The sequence below is a fragment of the Brachyistius frenatus genome, unplaced genomic scaffold (genome assembly GCF_029030835.1).
Source record: "Brachyistius frenatus isolate BFR_SWC_R1_liver_20210118 unplaced genomic scaffold, ASM2903083v1 Contig_10, whole genome shotgun sequence".
NCBI classification, from domain to species: Eukaryota; Metazoa; Chordata; class Actinopteri; family Embiotocidae; genus Brachyistius; species Brachyistius frenatus.
The window spans coordinates 2,571,077-2,587,964 of NW_027210609.1; the positions used below are offsets into that span (position 1 = coordinate 2,571,077).

The window sequence follows — 16,888 nt, forward strand, 5'->3', positions numbered from 1 at the left end:
AAACACTAAACTCTATGAACTGCAGTTTTTTTTTTACCTCATTGGTGAGACCAAATATGACATTCATCTTGCACTCAAACCAAAGCGAACTGATAATAGATAGTGATAAACTGTCTGAGAGATGACGTACTGCATATCAAACAAAACAAGCCGACATCAAGTAGCTCACTGACAGCACTGATTTCTGCTCTCAATCAACAGAAAAGGGAAATCAGCGAACCAGATGCCACCATCAAATATATTCATGAAGCTATCTGATCATCATCAAATGTAGCAGTAGCCTACACACACACACACACACACACACACACACACACACACACACACACACACACACACACACACACACACACACACACACACACACACACACACACACACACACACACACACACACACACACACACACACACACACACAGGGCATAGGACTGTCCACTCACCCGGTTTCTCCTGTTTCAGTTCTTAGTGTTCAGTCTCAGCTCACTGACCAGCAGCAGCAAGTGACAGTGGCAGTGACAGGAGAGTGTTTTGTGTGTGTGTGTGTGTGTGTGTGTGTGTGTGTGTGTGTGTGTGTGTGTGTGTGTGTGTGTGTGTGTGTGTGTGTGTGTGTGTGTGTGTGTGTGTGTGTGTGTGTGTGTGTGTGTGTGTGCGTGTGGTCATGCTTTTCCTCAGGAAGTGATGACCAATAGAAAGGGAACTATATGCACATTTTCTCTCTCTGACAGAGTCTGGGCTCAGCAGAAGTTCAGACAGCAAGCTATCATGTGGTCTGTGTGTGTGTGTGTGTGTGTGTGTGTGTGTGTGCGCGCACGTGTGTCTTTCAGTCTCATTTTGTTTACGTGCGCATGTGTCAGTGTTATTATAAAATATATATTTGCGCATGTGCACCCATGCGCATAAATGTGTTTTCTTGTACATGCTCCTGTTTATGTTTGTAAGTGTGTGTGTGTGTGTGTGTGTGAGGTGGTAGACATCAGATGCAGATGATTTCCTGTTGCTTCACTCTGACAGGCAACCTAATCATGCCTCTTTGGTTGCACTTCTCTCCCTCTGCTCACTCACCCAATGTCGATGTGACCGTGGTGACGCACTCACTTGTCCTCCTCATGCAATATATAACCTTAACACAATACTAACAAACTAGTTCTCAGATTTCATTTTTTAAAAAGCATACAGGTTATTTGTTGATACCAATTTTGAACCAGAATATAAGTGCTCAGTCAGATACTCACTGTATCCTTTATTGTTCTGACTTTAAGTTCAGCAGAAGTTTAAGTTTTTTAATCCAAAATTCAAATGTAGATGATGTAGTGTCTCACGATCTGTGTGTACAGCACTAAAAACAGACAGATTATGCCGAATCATGAAAGCTTACTTAGTTTTTTTTTTTTGTATTATATTGAAATTGCCTGATTTACCTGACTTTATGTTTGTATTATTATTATTATTATTATTATTATTATTTATTTATTTTTACCTATAGTATGTTTCAGTGTTATTTTCAAGGGGTAAGTGATAATATCTCTAAAGGACAGCGATTAAATAAAATGGACTTTTGACTAACACTGACATATTTGCAGTGATGTTGATCAATGTGTATTGTATCCTTTCAAAAATATAATTAAAGATGAACTGAAGAAGCATAGTTCAGGCTGTAAGACAGTAGATGATCAGACAATTCCACATAAAGCAGCCTTCTGTAGAGTCATTGTCTTTCACACTAAACGCATTCAAATCCTACTAACATCACGTCCCCTGGCCAAACAAAAGAGAAGTGGTTTCTTCTTATTGAATGTGGCTATTTACGTTTCTGCCTTCATCTGCATTTGTACACAAGTTACGTGAGCATAGAGGGGTTCACAAGTTATACTGAAAAGTGATCATTAAGCAAAATGTATATATGGACTCAAAAGGTGGGACATGCTGCTATTCATGCGAGACCTGGCATTATGAGACAGCCCATCTCCCCCCAAAAATCCCAGACTCAAAATGAGCCCAGCTACACTTAAGGGAAAACTTGAGAAAGGCTTAAATTCATGCAAATATCTTCAGATGCAGTGTAAGCGATGGCCAGATGAGAACTGTGCAGTGAGTTTACACTGAAAAATGCACAGTGGTTCTTGGCTGCTTCAGGACATGGAGAAAACAGCCAACCTGCCCATGTCTAAAAGCAGAAAATACACCTTGTTTAAAAGGAGTTACAACAAAAGCTCAGAAGTTAGCGCAAAGACACAACAGTGGTATTGAGCTTCTTCTCTAACAGAGAGAAAGCGAATAAGTGAATTATCCAAAATGTTGACCTATTCCTTTAAACCGAACTGTGACTAAACCTGATGAAGAAAATAATAAAATCACAGAAACTCTTACAATCCGAGGACTGTTAATGTATCATTTCAAATCATCCATCAATCATGAAAATCACAGACTGAAAAGACAAATGATACGAATCATACAACTCCACATGGCCAATACCAGCTGTCCCAGACTGGAAAACACTTGGGTTGGACTCGTCATGCCTCTGTGTTTCCACTTCGCTCTTCTCTGACAACTTTTCAATCATAATATCTTATATGCATTGTACGCTCAGTGATCATGACATGTGCCCTCCTAAAGCTTGATCTGAGTCCACACTGTAAAAAAACGAATTTTGGAGGGTAGTAGTTATTATCTATGGAAATCATTAAAATGTTACCCAAGTATATTTGTCTGCAAGTGAATTTCATAATAATGTGTCAATTCTACCTTCACCACCTCTTTGTTAGTAGTAAAAACTGCTAAATGAGATAAAAATGTACCCCCAGATATTAGCCCTGCAGTGCAACGTGCGCATGCGTCAGCATTCAAGCGCCGAGGCTCACTTCATCGGCGGGACTGTGGACTGTGGAGCTGCTAGTGAGACTCCCGTTTAACATTTCTCACATCACGAATTCAAACGTTATCGTATTCAGTGGTTAGATTCAGCGCGCTTCTGTTACACTGGGAATTAAGTTTGCAAACTTCTTTAGTCGCCGTTAGTTCATAATTAGCAAGCGAGTTGAACATGTAAGCGAGGTGAGCCACTTAACCACTTAATAATTCTAAAATGTTGTGGAGGAAAAAAAAAAAAAGACGACTTGTCGTGATATTTAAAACGGCCGAGGTTTCAATGTGTGCGCTTCCACTGCTAAACCTGTTGTCGGGCTCCAAATATGAGCTGGCTATCTAGCGATTAACGCTTGCGAACCGGCTATCTTGTTGAGTACGGCCTGCTTTAAGAAATGAGTGGGTAGTGAGTGTGTGGTCGAGAGAGAGAGAGAGTGCTGGTGGTGTTGTTGTGATCAGAGCAGAGAAGAAATTAGCTGTAAAGTTGTCAAGTGGTAGCAAATATCCAGCAGAGGTTTTAGTTTTGCCCGTGAATAAACACTGCTGTACTGTCGTGCAGAGTATAGTATGATAATGTAATTACACTGTAACGAGCCGGTGGATTCTTAACAGAAAAAGATCAGGCAGAGAGACGAACTCTATTTTAGTGCAGATCCTGCGTCCCACACCCCCGGGAACTGCTATTTATTCAGCCAGAGAACGCGGCATTAACATTACACACACACCCAAGGGGCGGGGGCGGGGGGGGAGTACAATAACGCCCAGCTCGCGTCACCCGTGGTGCCGAATACGAACATTAACACGTTAACGAAGGACATTCTGGGAAAACCCCATTACCTATCCCAACACACTACAGTACGTAGAGTTGTCTGTATTAATAACAGTGCATGACTGTTGCACTGGCGTGCGTTATATGTATTACGGGGTAATATTATAGACTGTGTGAAGTAAAGTTCTAGAAACGTGCACAAGACGTACAACTGCTACAACTTCTGTTTCCACTACTTCATATCATAAACTAAGAGAACGAACCAAATCAAGGCTGTTTCTTATGATTTTTTTTTTTTTTATCTGCTTTCTTATTGATGTTCTCTTTTCTATATTTTAAATGTTTTATTTAAACTTTTTTATGTGAAACACTGCATGCAATTATCTTGCTGTGAAGCACTTTGAGCTGCATTTCTTGTATGAAAGGTGGTATGCAAATAAAGTTTATTATCATCATTATTATTATATTGAAAGATTGATCTACGCCCTCAACCATGAATACTCCAAGAAGCTTCCGATTCTGGGTTTGTTTATATATTTTAGTCTTAGCTCTTATGCACACGCAAACAAATTTGAAGTGTTCAACACCCTTGGCTTCTGCTCAATTAACAGAGTCCTTTTGTAACCTTTGTTAAATAAAAAGTAATTGACAAGATCAACTCCTGTGTCTGACATTAGTTTTTTTTTTAAAGAAAGCTTACCTTTTCTAAAATAGCTAATGTTTAATTAGTCATATTGATTTATTATTGATAATATATTAATTGTTCATATTACTCGCTTTTTTTTTTTTTTTAAAGTAATCAGTTCTGTAATGTATTGAGAAATATTAAGTAGACTTTACCTAATTTCTTTTAGTGTGCCACAGCTGTTAAATGCAGATTTTTTTTATTTTTTTTACTCAAAACAAGGGGTGAAATCTTCCCAAACAAACTGAGTGCAAATTGTTACCTCACTTTTCTTGAGTAGATTATATAGGTTTCTTTTTACAGTGCAGTTAATAATGTTAAAAAAAACTCACTTAGCCACAATTATCCATTCTAATGTTGAGAGTGGGCTTACCAGCTTTACACACACACACACACACACACACACACACACACACACACACACACACACACACACACACACACACACACACACACACACACACACACACACACACACACAAACAGACGCACACACCTTTACAGACACAGTAATGTTCTACAGTTTTTAGAATAATAGCGTGACTGGGATGAGAAGAGGCTCTCAGACCACTCGATAGCTGGCTTACTGCTTATCGTACTGAAACACATCCAACCCTTTCGTGCAAAAAAAGATGAAAGTTTAAGGCATAAACAATGTGTTGCTTATATTTGCACATGCAAGGGCTTGTAAGCACACTCGCTATTTAAACTCAGATACTGGTAGGGATACACGCACAGGTCAGCATACGTAAACGTACGGAAGGAGAGAGACTCGGAGGCATGTAGTGTGTGTTTTGTGTGCGTGTCTGCTACATATGTTGCTTTCTGGGAATCTGGAGTTTTCACAATAATCTGAGGACATGAACTTTCCCCCAATTCCTTTAAATAGTTATGCGTTAATGGTTGATGAGTCCCTTGACCCTCAAGAGCTTCCTCACTGGATAAAAGGAAGGAGTGGTGCATGCTGTCAAGGCCTCACACACACCCACACACACACCCACAAAAACATACCCAGAGAAGGTATGCCGTCACGCTGAAAGGCATTTAAAGCATCACAGTTCAGGACACGCTTTCCATTTATGACAAGAGAACAATCTATCAATCTTAAACGCGCCTAAATACACACATAAACACACACACACACACACACACACACACACACACACACACACACACACACACACACACACACACACACACACACACACACACACACACACACACACACACACACACACACACACCTCTGAACTTGAGAGGTGCTGCATTGAAAACGTGGAAAAATGAGAATGGAGCGAAATAATAAGAATGAGGATGACAGAGAATGAGGATGGTTCTTTGTCTATATTGCCATTTAGGATGATCTCTTGGGTGAGTAATCCCCATGTTTGTAATCTCAGGTGTGGAAGATGCGTGAGAAATCACAGCAGTGAAGATTTATAGCTGAACTTGTGTTTTGACAGACACAGGGAGTATGAGGAGGGCAATGCGGTAGGAAAGTGGAGAGGTACAATGTGGGAAGGATCATGCCCTGTTCCTCGAAGTGGAGAGGAAAGGATGGGAGGATGCTGCCTTCGGCTGCTGTTTGGCTGGACAATAACAAAGCAGCACGTGACGCGACTCTCATTCACAGAACGTACTGTAAAATGGTGTGCCGGGAAAGGTGTACGCAGAAGAAGCGGATCTTCAATTGTGTGTGAAGTTTTAAGGGCGGGGTTTGAGAAGGGCGAGAGTTGGCGGCTAAACAATTGAACTTTTGCTGACCAATGCTGTGTTCCAAATGACATACTTCCCCGTAGTACCCGAACAAATACTGGACTTCCATGTTTGGAATCTTGTGTAGAGCAGGAATTTTGAGAGTAGTGTTGCTTCGAATCGCACGCTGCCGTTCTGCACTGCCTGGAAATGACCTCATCATGTGAATACATCACCTGCCAAAATATCTGCAGCCTAAATCATTTTACTCAGAAATGAACGCGTTTTTGTTTCCTCTGTTGAACACACTTATTAAAACGCACTGGTTATTTTTTTCCAGCAGCAGTAGTGTTAAAAAACAACAACAACAACAACAAAAAACGTTTGTGTGGTGTTCAGGAACAGCTGCAGCTTCCTCAGAGCCTTAATTTGAAAATTCTTCACGCCGGTGGCCCCGCCCCTTCCTCTATGGAGCCAAGATGACAACCGTTTAGGGTGGAAAGTGTCCAGCATTTTACACTTCTTTTTTGGACAAGTACGCCATTTGGAACACAGCACAAGTCTCCATGACAGTCCAATCAACCGTAACTAGGCACCGCAGGTCGGTGTTGAACCAGTGTGCAAAGGCGCTGTAGTTAAAGTTTTGTGGGTGATGTTTAGCCTTTTCAAAACCATATTCACGTGAGCGCAAGCATAAGAATTGTATTAAAAAAGCGTCTTTGTCTGTAAAGGTGCATTTACACCTTCGCCATGTCATATTTGCCACTATGTGGAAGCCGTTCATTCATTCATTTCTATCCTGTAAATATGTCTATTTAGGTTTTATGTCCGTCTGTTTTGTTTTTTTTGGAGGCTGAGAGCGAACCTAAAACCGGAGTCAAATTCCTTGTATGTGTCAACATACATGGCCAACAAAGCGATTCTGATTCTGATAACGTTTCCTGCAAAATTATAAGTGAGACGAGTATGTAAGCTAAGCAGCCAGACTTGGTGATGTAAGGACAAAAACATTAGGCGGATCTTTCATTTTTTTATGGGACCAACTAGGCTTAAACTGAAATACATGAAAAATGCTCTTTATTTTCCTTTTTTCAACTTCAAACATAACTCGCATGTCATCAGTTGGTGAGGACGCTGACTTTTACGCAGATAGTCTTTGTTCCCGTTTTATTTCCGAGATCCGTCAGCATTTGACGTTTATTTTATTGTTAGCCAATTTTACATTGAGGGGGTGGCTTACAGCGTCATAGATCATTCAACCCAAGGCCTGATCTAGTGATGTCTCATGCAATGGCTTATCCAGTGAACCCACAGAGAAGCGGGTGCACATGAAGTCTGAGTCAGTCTTAAGTTCCCACTAGAGACAAAACATTTAGACCTGAGGAGCTGCTGTTTGCTCCCACATCTTCCTAAAAGGGAAATTAGGACAAAGGTTGCTGCATATCCCAACAGTGTGTTGAACAATTTCTATGTTAAAGTGCATTGGGCCTCAGACCCCAGAGTCACAGTGTGTGTGTCAGTTGTTTTATGGAAATTCAATTAATTCCTATTCTGTTTGGGAGGACGCAGAGATTTGGGTCTTCAGACAGGTCCTTCCTGATTACCTGATTGTGGACTAGTAAAGGATGATTCCACTTCATACTAAAGTGGATCATATTTTCATAGGATTGGCCATCATTTTCTTTCTGTTTTGATAGCACTGTATTCAAGATAGTAATAGCCAAGGTGAGAGAACACAGTGACATTGTCTGAAGAATACCAAAGAGAACTGCTCAAATGATCATGCAGCCAACTGTTTTAGTAAATGACTTTATCTGGAGGTAAAACCAAACGCAGGTAAAGATGAAACAATAATCCCCCACTACAGTCGGTGTGGCAGATCAAAATTAAACTAGGCACTCTGTCTGTTAACTTTTCATTTTTACATTTGACAGTTGGGGTAATTATTGTGCTCTGCATCTTTTTGCCACCAAATAGGTTTTCCTGACTTGTGGGTTTATTAAAAGGCTTTATGATAATATGAATGCAGGAGTTAACTTGGTAACTGTATTACTTTATGATGCTTTAAACTGTTGAAACAATGATTGAAAACAAAATATTAAATATATAATAAATTACAAAAAAAAATTAAGCAGGGACAAGTTTGATGATCAAGTTAATGTTTTTAATTTTTCAGGCCAAAGTGCCAAACATCTGATGACATCAACAGCCAAGTACTTCGTTTAGTAATCAGAAATACTAATAATCGGCCCCAACAAAATGTAATAAGAGATCCTTTTTCATGTTTTCTATTCAAAGCATGCTGATGGAAGGGGAGGTAGTAATGAGTTGGGGAGGGTTATAAATGAAATGGAATACTAAGCAGCCTTTATGTGTGTTTTATTCACTGAAGAAAGGACGACAGAACAAAACAAAAACAACTCTAATTATTGTCATAATTGCTATTATTGTTGTAATTAACTTTTAAATGGCACTACTTTAAGGTCAGTATTGGGTTGTCAAAAATCCCCCCTACTGTAAGTATATGGAAAAATGTTTTTCAAAATTTCATCAAAAAATAGCCTGACAGCTGAATTTAAAAGGTGTCCCTTTGTGTGCAGTGTAAAGATGTGAGAACTGGAAACTTGCTTTGATGCTGTCACTTGTCAGATGGCAGAAATTTCAACATGTGTAATAAATTATAACTGATCTATTTTGCAAAATGTTAGATAAGACTATATTGAATAAAAAAAAAAAGAAAAACAAACTAAACTTCTAAATCAAAGTCATTTGAACATGAATGCCCAGACAACTATTGCTATTGCTAAATATTGTTAAAGATAAAGACAAAATTAGAAATAAGATCACTTAACTGCAACACCAGTTGGAAAAAAAATAATCACACTGAAAAAAAAAAAAAAAAAAAACGTATTGATAATCTAAATGTCAATCCTCACTGATGACACAAAAAAAAACTCAGTCGAGAGCTTTAAGAAGATATTTTGACTGTAGGTGAGAGGAAAAGATTTAAATGTGTAACAAAGTGAGATGAAGACATAAAAGATGAACTAATAGAGCTGAATTTTTCCCTCGCAGACAGCTTGCTTGTGCCAAACTTTTGTTTGATGTCAATAGAAATCCAATTCTGCAGCCGAACTGTTGCCGTAAGTAGACGGTGCAGAGAGAAAAAAAGTGTTCAGTTACAAATGTAAAGACCTTCTTCCTTTCATGCAGCGGTTGTTTAGCTCCCACAGTGGTTTTATATATTACATCTTTAAAGCCACTGATTAAAGGACTGCGTCAGAGATTTTAAATGAACACAGATTAAAAAAAAAACCAAAAAAACAAAGACAAATGGTGTAGAGGCATCTTCAAAAAGCTGAACTTTGTCTTTACAACATCTTTGACCAAGCTTTGTGCAGAAGTATGTTGTCTACAGAGAGTTAAACATGACGCACGTGATGGACAACACAAACATAGCTTGGTATCTTGAGGCACTCTTTTCATTTATGACAACAGACCAAAGTACAAGTCTGTCTCAGTCATTCATCACACACACACACGTACGCGCACGCGCGCGCGCGCGCGCGCACACACACACACACACACACACACACACACACACACACACACACACACACACACACACACACACACACACCTACCTATCTTTAGAAATTATATAACTTGATGAGAAATAATTCACTCCCTGATGAAGTAACAACACACCCAGCCAGGCGGTTAGACTTTAAGTTGCTAATGCAGAGATTACAATACAATTTTACCAAAGATGCAGGTATCCCTGCGACTGATTAAAGTTTCAGACAAGTATATCCTAATCTGTTTGTTTGCTAAACACAACTTTCTAGATTGTGAACTTAAAAGATTAAAAAAAAAAAACTCAGAACAGCTGGTGGAAAATGCTTACCAAACCATAATGGCAGCTAAGCAAATGACTTCATTAAAATGTGATATTATGACATTAATGCGTGCATTGCTATTCAGAGGGGTGACCTTTTATAACTTCTCTTATTTCTCAACCACAGAGTGAAGTTTTCCTACTTTAAAATAACCATGTTTCATCAGAGATGACATTTGCACTTTAAAATCAGGGTTATCATTCTGATAAATTTGTAAAAATGCATAGTATCCCTTTGATGGGTAATGTTGCTTCGTAATTACAAGATCATCTGTAAATACCTGCACCAGTTTATCTTTTCTCAGTGCCTTTCTCTGTTTTCATCTTAAGAAATCGTATTTGACCTATTTCTCTGATGTCTTCATCGAGCTGCCGCATGTTTATGTTTGCTTTATAGTTATTATCGGTTTTTTTTTCTTTTTACAGCGCTGTTGATTTCCACCGTCGTTCTTATGACTGCGTGCCAGAAGACATAACAACAGGACTGTTTTAGCACATTCCATACCAACAATATGTACTTGATGTAATTGGCAAATATTTCCATTTGCTTTAGATTGATTTCCTATCTTCCAGGCAGCGATGGATTTCAGTGAGATGAATACACGATTAAAAAAAAACATGCCGAGACTTTAAATGTCCTCGAAACAGATGATCAATCACAGCCAACTGTACATATTGATTTATAATGGTGTGATAATGAAGTTCAGTCTGCACTTTCAGCTGCCTCAACCACAACCACATTAGGTCTGACTGAAACAAAAGCAGTACGGTAGTACGAAGTAAAGCAAGGGGACCTTTTTATATCTCGAGCAAAAGACGATTCTTGTTGATGAAACTGTTGAAAATGAATTGGTGTCTCAGAGGAGGACAAATATTTGCAATAGTACGGAAATGGACTAAACAGGCAAAAATATTAGCGTTACTCTTTAAGCATGAAGTAATGTGACTTTAACGGAACTTGTCTGAGCTTTCCCTTTACGTCTACGCACATAAGGAGCAAAAAGACTGAAAATGCTTTAACGTGTAAACAATTGTTTGAATTTACAATATGTAGTCATTAGATGGGAATATTAATATCATCCCCTGAAGGTTTTCACAGCTTTTTGCACTTTGTTACCTGAATACAGACATGAGGATCATACAAACGGATGAAAAAAAGAGGTCCATGGAAATCCTGAACAGCGAGACACACTGTTGGCAGTGACAGTCTGGCTCTTGTCTAACAGACCATGTTTTCTTTCCATCTTTTCCGCTTAAATGACACTAGGTCATTAAACTGTTCACGTCATCCGAGAGCCGCGCAGGTAACCTCAAAGAGAAATCAGTGTTTGACCCTGAGCGTGTCTCCACATTACTGCTGAGTCACAACAACTATATTCCAGTCGACTCAAAACACAGACCTGCCGGTCTTGTGTAACATCTACAGACTCCTCGTATAACACAGAAGCTGAAGACGGAAAAGAAGAATGCACAAGATGCATAAAAATAGCCTACGTTTTTACTTCCATAAATGCCCAGAGTTACTCGTAAAAAAAAAAAAAATGTGCTCAGCATCGTATACCCCTGGAGGATCGAGGAACAAGGTATTATCTCTTGCACTCACCAGAGAAGCTGTGACCACGTTGATGGTTAAATTCGCTGCCTGGTGTTTGCATGTCAAACTCACTCTCACACTGTGAACCACAGACACACTGTGGACCAACACCTGACTGTGTGCCAGTTGAAAGTGGCATGACCGCCCCCCCCCCCCTACCTCCTCCCGCCCTCACATCCCCCACCCAACACACACACACACACACACACACACACACACACACACACACACACACACACACACACACCCCTCTTACCATCACCACCCCTAATCTGGAAGCCACTGGTGACCTGTCACGCCTGCAAGTGTCAACTAGGAAGACATAACTATAGGGAAATTGGACAGCAGTGAATAATGCAAAGCGGTCTACAGTTTTGAAAGTCGCTGTTACAAGCAATTTTGACATCCAATTACGATAAACGGAAAATGTAGGTTTTTTTTTTTTCTCTCTTCTTCTTCTTGTAAGAAACAGACTTTTGCATCAGCCTGTATTTCATTACTACGCTTATTCAGCGCTAATGAAGTCGGATGACGTGTTCCGGTGGTTTCGAGTGCCGCAACACTGAGAGCAAAACTGTGAGCCGAGCGGAAAGGTGACTGACCTGAGCGCAGCGCAGAGGACAAGGAGACGGGAGCCCGCTCGCTGGTTTTGTGTTGTTTTTTTTTTTGGTTTTTTTTTTGGAGGGGGGGGGGAGAGGGAGTGGAGGCGGTGGGGGGAGGCTGGATCCTCTCCTTCGGTTGTCAAACGTCGCTGGTCAATCCTCGGAGACCGGTTGGCGTCCCCGCAGCGTGCTCACAGGAGCGCGGCAGCGTCGAAGTGGTCAGGTCCGTGTGCTTTGGAGTTTTCTGCTCATGCTGCTGCTGCTGCTGCTGCTGCGGTCGGTGTTTGGCTGCTTGCCTGCCCGCCCGCCTGCCTGGCTGCCTGGCTGCCTGCCTGCCCGCCTGCCTGCCTGCCCCCTCTCTCTCCTCCCTCCTCTCCAACGCACAACCGCCCGGGATCCCGAGGACACACGCAGAGGCGTCAAATTACCCCTCGATAACACTTTTGCTTCATATTATAATCTTTTTATTTATCTGGATTTTTTTTATTTTTTTATTATTATTTTTTTTTTCCCCCAGTCTTTTTTTTTCTTTTTTTTTTTCCCTTGAATGGAAGAAAACGGGTTGTTTGTTCATTGTTAGTAGTTAGCCAAATAAGATTCATTCAATTTAAGGGGTGAATTTTGTTCGCACGTTTACTCTCAACACGTGTGAGTTATATATGCTAACGTGCCTAAGCTGGCGGGCTGATCGGTGTGTGTTTGAGTGAAGTTCTTGACTAAAAAACGGCAAAGAGGGGGGTGGGGGGGGGGGGAAAGACACAGCTCGCTGATTATGAAAAATAGAAATTAAAAAAAAAAAAAAAATCAACCTACCGGTATCTTAAAGCTTGGCGAATCTCTCCTTTAACTTCGAGCTGGTAAAATGTGGACAAATGTGAGCGTAGCATTACCACGATGGAAAATCAGCCCCATAGATATCAGTTCAGCTACTATGTATTTAAAGTATGCATATTTATAATGGAGAAAAAAAAACCGTGCCCTGTGAGTGATGGATTGAGAGGTGCAAAAGTGTGTCAGTAGAAGTTTACTGACCTTTTTTTTTTTTTTATATATATATATAATTTTTTTTATTTATCTGTTAGGTAGTTTTATCTGTAACGATGCTTTGAATCCTCTAAATTAATTCTATTTTTTTCTGTTTTAGTGAGTAAGTAACTTGTAACAAAAGCTAGGAAAATATGCTACATTTTGTGCAGTGATTTTATGCACTGGTTGATGGTCTATAATGTGGCTTACTAAAAATCAAAATATAATGTCGTGACTGTGAGTTGATGCGGAAAGAGAGTCCGATTGATATTACTGTTGTACTCAGTCTTTCATGAAACTATTGGAAGTTTAGCTCACCATCAAATGATGCACACTGAGTAGTCTTCTGCCCGCATGCCGCTTTCTCTTTAGATTTTGTTGTGGATTTCATTTTGAACTCTAAACCAGAGACTACAGAATCTACAGGAAAGCAGTTGTGGTTCTTCACAATTTATTTCAGACCACTTGTCCGGAAATTACATCGCGCTAGAGATCGGATGTTGAATTATTGTAAATATCTCGGTAATAATAGATAGAAGCAGCTTTTCTTGAGGTCGAGGATTCAAATTTTCAACATTCAGTCGACTCGTGTCACAGTATCATTAAATGTTCAGTGACAACTTGTTCAGAGTGAAATGTGGCGTCGCACGAGTTCTGCTAAATGTTCTACTGACACGCTGGCAGATTGTGGTTACGTTTGGTTTCACACTTGTGGCAGCACAGAGACACACAGCAAGCAGCAGGGTAGCCTGGTAAAAAAAAAAAAGAGAACGTTTCCGCAGTCAAAAAGTTGAGAAAAAGATGTTCCTGTTTTTTTTTTGTTTTTTTGTCAAAGTGTCACTTGACCGGACTCTGACCTGTCTACTGTGGGGATGCAGTTCCTGAATGACACTGTGTGGTGGTGGCTGGATATGAAGGTGAAAAGACTTCATTACCATTCAGTTTGAATGTTTGCAACCCGTCATTTGCATTCATGGTTATTTCAAGAAGAACAAAAGTGACTTTTCATTTTCTGCTGTTCAAAAATTGTCCCGAAGATTAACGCTCTTATTGAACCGTATGCTCTACTGTTGGCGCCACTTGCAAAGATCCACCATCTCTACCTTTTTGAACCAAGTGATTCTTCATAAATAGTTAAATAAATAAAAAATGTACCAAGACGACTAAAAATTCAAGCCCAACATTTCCGACGTGACACAAAAAAAAACAAATGACTGACTGTGTAGCGGGATTCATCATCAAAACCAAACTCAACCAAACGTGTGAACAGATACTAGACAGTGCCACTTTGCAAAGATCAAAGCAGTTTAACTCCTGTGTGCAGCTTTTCTACCTGTTTTTAAAGCAGCGCAAACCAAAAGATACGAAACACCACTGCACATTTTTCAGAAAGTCGACATCATTTTTTGTTCAAGAACCGATTTCAAAGCAGTAAAACGTCCGCGTAGTTTAATTCTACTACTTTGACTGTGTGGCATCAGCTTGATTTTAGCTGCCTTTGATCTGTCATAACTCAATGCAGTGAATTAAGACAGCAGGCACACTTTGCTAATTTACAGACCTATACACACAAAAACCACACACACACACACACACACACACACACACACACACACACACACACATACATTCCCCTGCTCTCTCTCACATGCATAATGTCCTGCCCACGCAGAATTTCTTGTGCTGAGTTTTTAAAAAAAAATGATGCCCTTGAGAGTTTTGCTGTCACAAACAAAATGAAGCAATAATTCCTGATTGTTTATAGAGTCGAGTCCCAGCAGACTGGAGCTCTGGTATCTGAAAATGTTCATCATCAAAGCGATTGTGTATCTTTACACGGCTCTCCTACACTGTCATGACACTAATTATTATAAAAGGGGAGAAGAAAAAAAACGTGAATGTTTTCAGGCCTGCGAGGGCGGCAGGCTGTTCAGTATCAATGTGGTGTGTGGTGATAAAAAAAAAAAAACCTTTAAATTAACGTAACAATGTTTCAGCCAAATGGTTTGATTTGTCTCTCCATCCTCAAATATTACTGGATGATATCACAACTAAAGCTCTCTTGTGTGGCTCCAGCAGGTTGGGATGAGCACCAAGACAAACATGGTTTGGCTAGTGTAGGCTTGCTTTGGTGGGTTTGCCGCCCACATCCTTGTCCCTATGAGCACTGTGATAGAGACGTTCCCACAGATCTCTGCTGACTGGTCGTCCGATGGACCAAGAACCAAAAGTGGGTTTCCTCTGTCGTCACTATGCACAATGTGTACAAAGAGTCTGTATGTTTCACATCATCTGTGATGGCAGACTTTGTTGGAGAAATATATCTTTTTTTTTTTTTTTTAAAGGGGGGCGGGAAGGAGTGTGTGGGGGGGGGGGTGATTTAACAATTTTATTAAGGTCAGTTGGAAATCATTTGTGATGAAAGTGAAGCCTTTGACTTTGTTAACGTTTTTTTTTTTTAGTTCACACTTACTGTTTGCCTCTTAAGACGAGAGAAGAAAGTCCTGCTTCCCATGTAAATGGTGTGGTTTATGCTGAAGCCATAACAGCGTCACGCGTGGAAAGTGTTAACGGTGTGACAAACAAACTGACATTAAAGGGAGAATATGAATGAGGAGAAGGATAAGAAAAACATGAGACAGAAGGAAGATGACCAAAAAAAATGCATGACGAGAAAAAAAAAACGTGAGTAAACTATTGATCGGATATGAATGATGTGTGTTTTTGTATGTCTGGGTGCGTTGACGTCTGCTGCATTAAGGATTTTAATAAGCGTAAAGATTTGAGAATGGCAGTGGGCAAAGTGAGAGCTGAGCTGCGATAACAAGAACAACAATTTTTACGGCCGTCACTACCTTGCTACCATCGCCTCAAGATAATGATATTCTGTGATCAGTGATGGGTTTTGCCTTAGATATTTAAGTTTTTTTTTTTTTAGGAGTGTAACAAATATATCTTTTCTGCAATGCTTTACCAATAAACACATTTTTGAATAGAAAAACAACATACTGCACACTGTATTTCCATGTGTATATAGCGCCATCTGCTGGCTTAGTAGAGGTAGTTTAAACTATCCATCCTTCATAAAGGAGCAGAAGACTTGAAGTATGATTATTGGACACGAAACAAATCATCAGTCTCTTCCTGACTCTTTCATGACACGTTCAGATGTATAAAACACCAGAATAACAACTTGAGGATCAATGATCTAGACCTCCCCTCTAATCATAATCTTGGTTTAGCACCAGCCACAGATAATTAAATTAGTCTTTTATTGGGACTTTGCATACCTTTTTATTTTCTTCTGTAACAGTTTTTTTTTTTTGTTGGTCTCACTAAAATTTGTAAAATCAATAGCAGCTACATACAGTCATTCGCTCATAAAATGGAAGGGGTCTTCCTGGTATTTACTCCTGTAGTTTGAGTTATATGCAAAAATGAATAACGATAATAATAAAAAAGAACGTCTGAACAGAAGCAGCAGAGGCCAATATACACCAGCTTTTAAGGTCATACATAAAGCTACAAAGTTCTTGTATGTTGTATTTCCCATGACTAGTCTCAATAGCTGCTTTTCATTAGACCCCACCTTTTCCAGGGACGTGTTATGCCCCTCGGGTGTTCTTCCAGAGCCATAGAGGACATTAAGCAGCTGCTTTCACAGGCGGAGTAAAATGCTCCTCACAATGACTGTAAAACTGGAATCTTCAAAGAAAATGTCTCTCAGAGAAAAGACGCAGCCGTCAGCATGAATC

At 39.9% G+C, this 16,888-nt stretch overlaps 1 protein-coding gene across 1 annotated transcript in view; it reads right to left on the bottom strand.

Moving 5' to 3' along the window:
* Nucleotides 1-11,661, bottom strand: part of pparg (peroxisome proliferator-activated receptor gamma) — a 32,567-nt gene extending 20,906 nt beyond the window's left edge. Inside the window, exon 1 of the mRNA XM_069690877.1 lies at nucleotides 11,515-11,661. Coding sequence (XP_069546978.1) covers nucleotides 11,515-11,644 — 130 coding nt within the window. The 5' untranslated portion in view covers nucleotides 11,645-11,661. The remainder of the gene's footprint in view (nucleotides 1-11,514) is intronic.
* Between the last annotated feature and the right edge of the window lie 5,227 nt (nucleotides 11,662-16,888).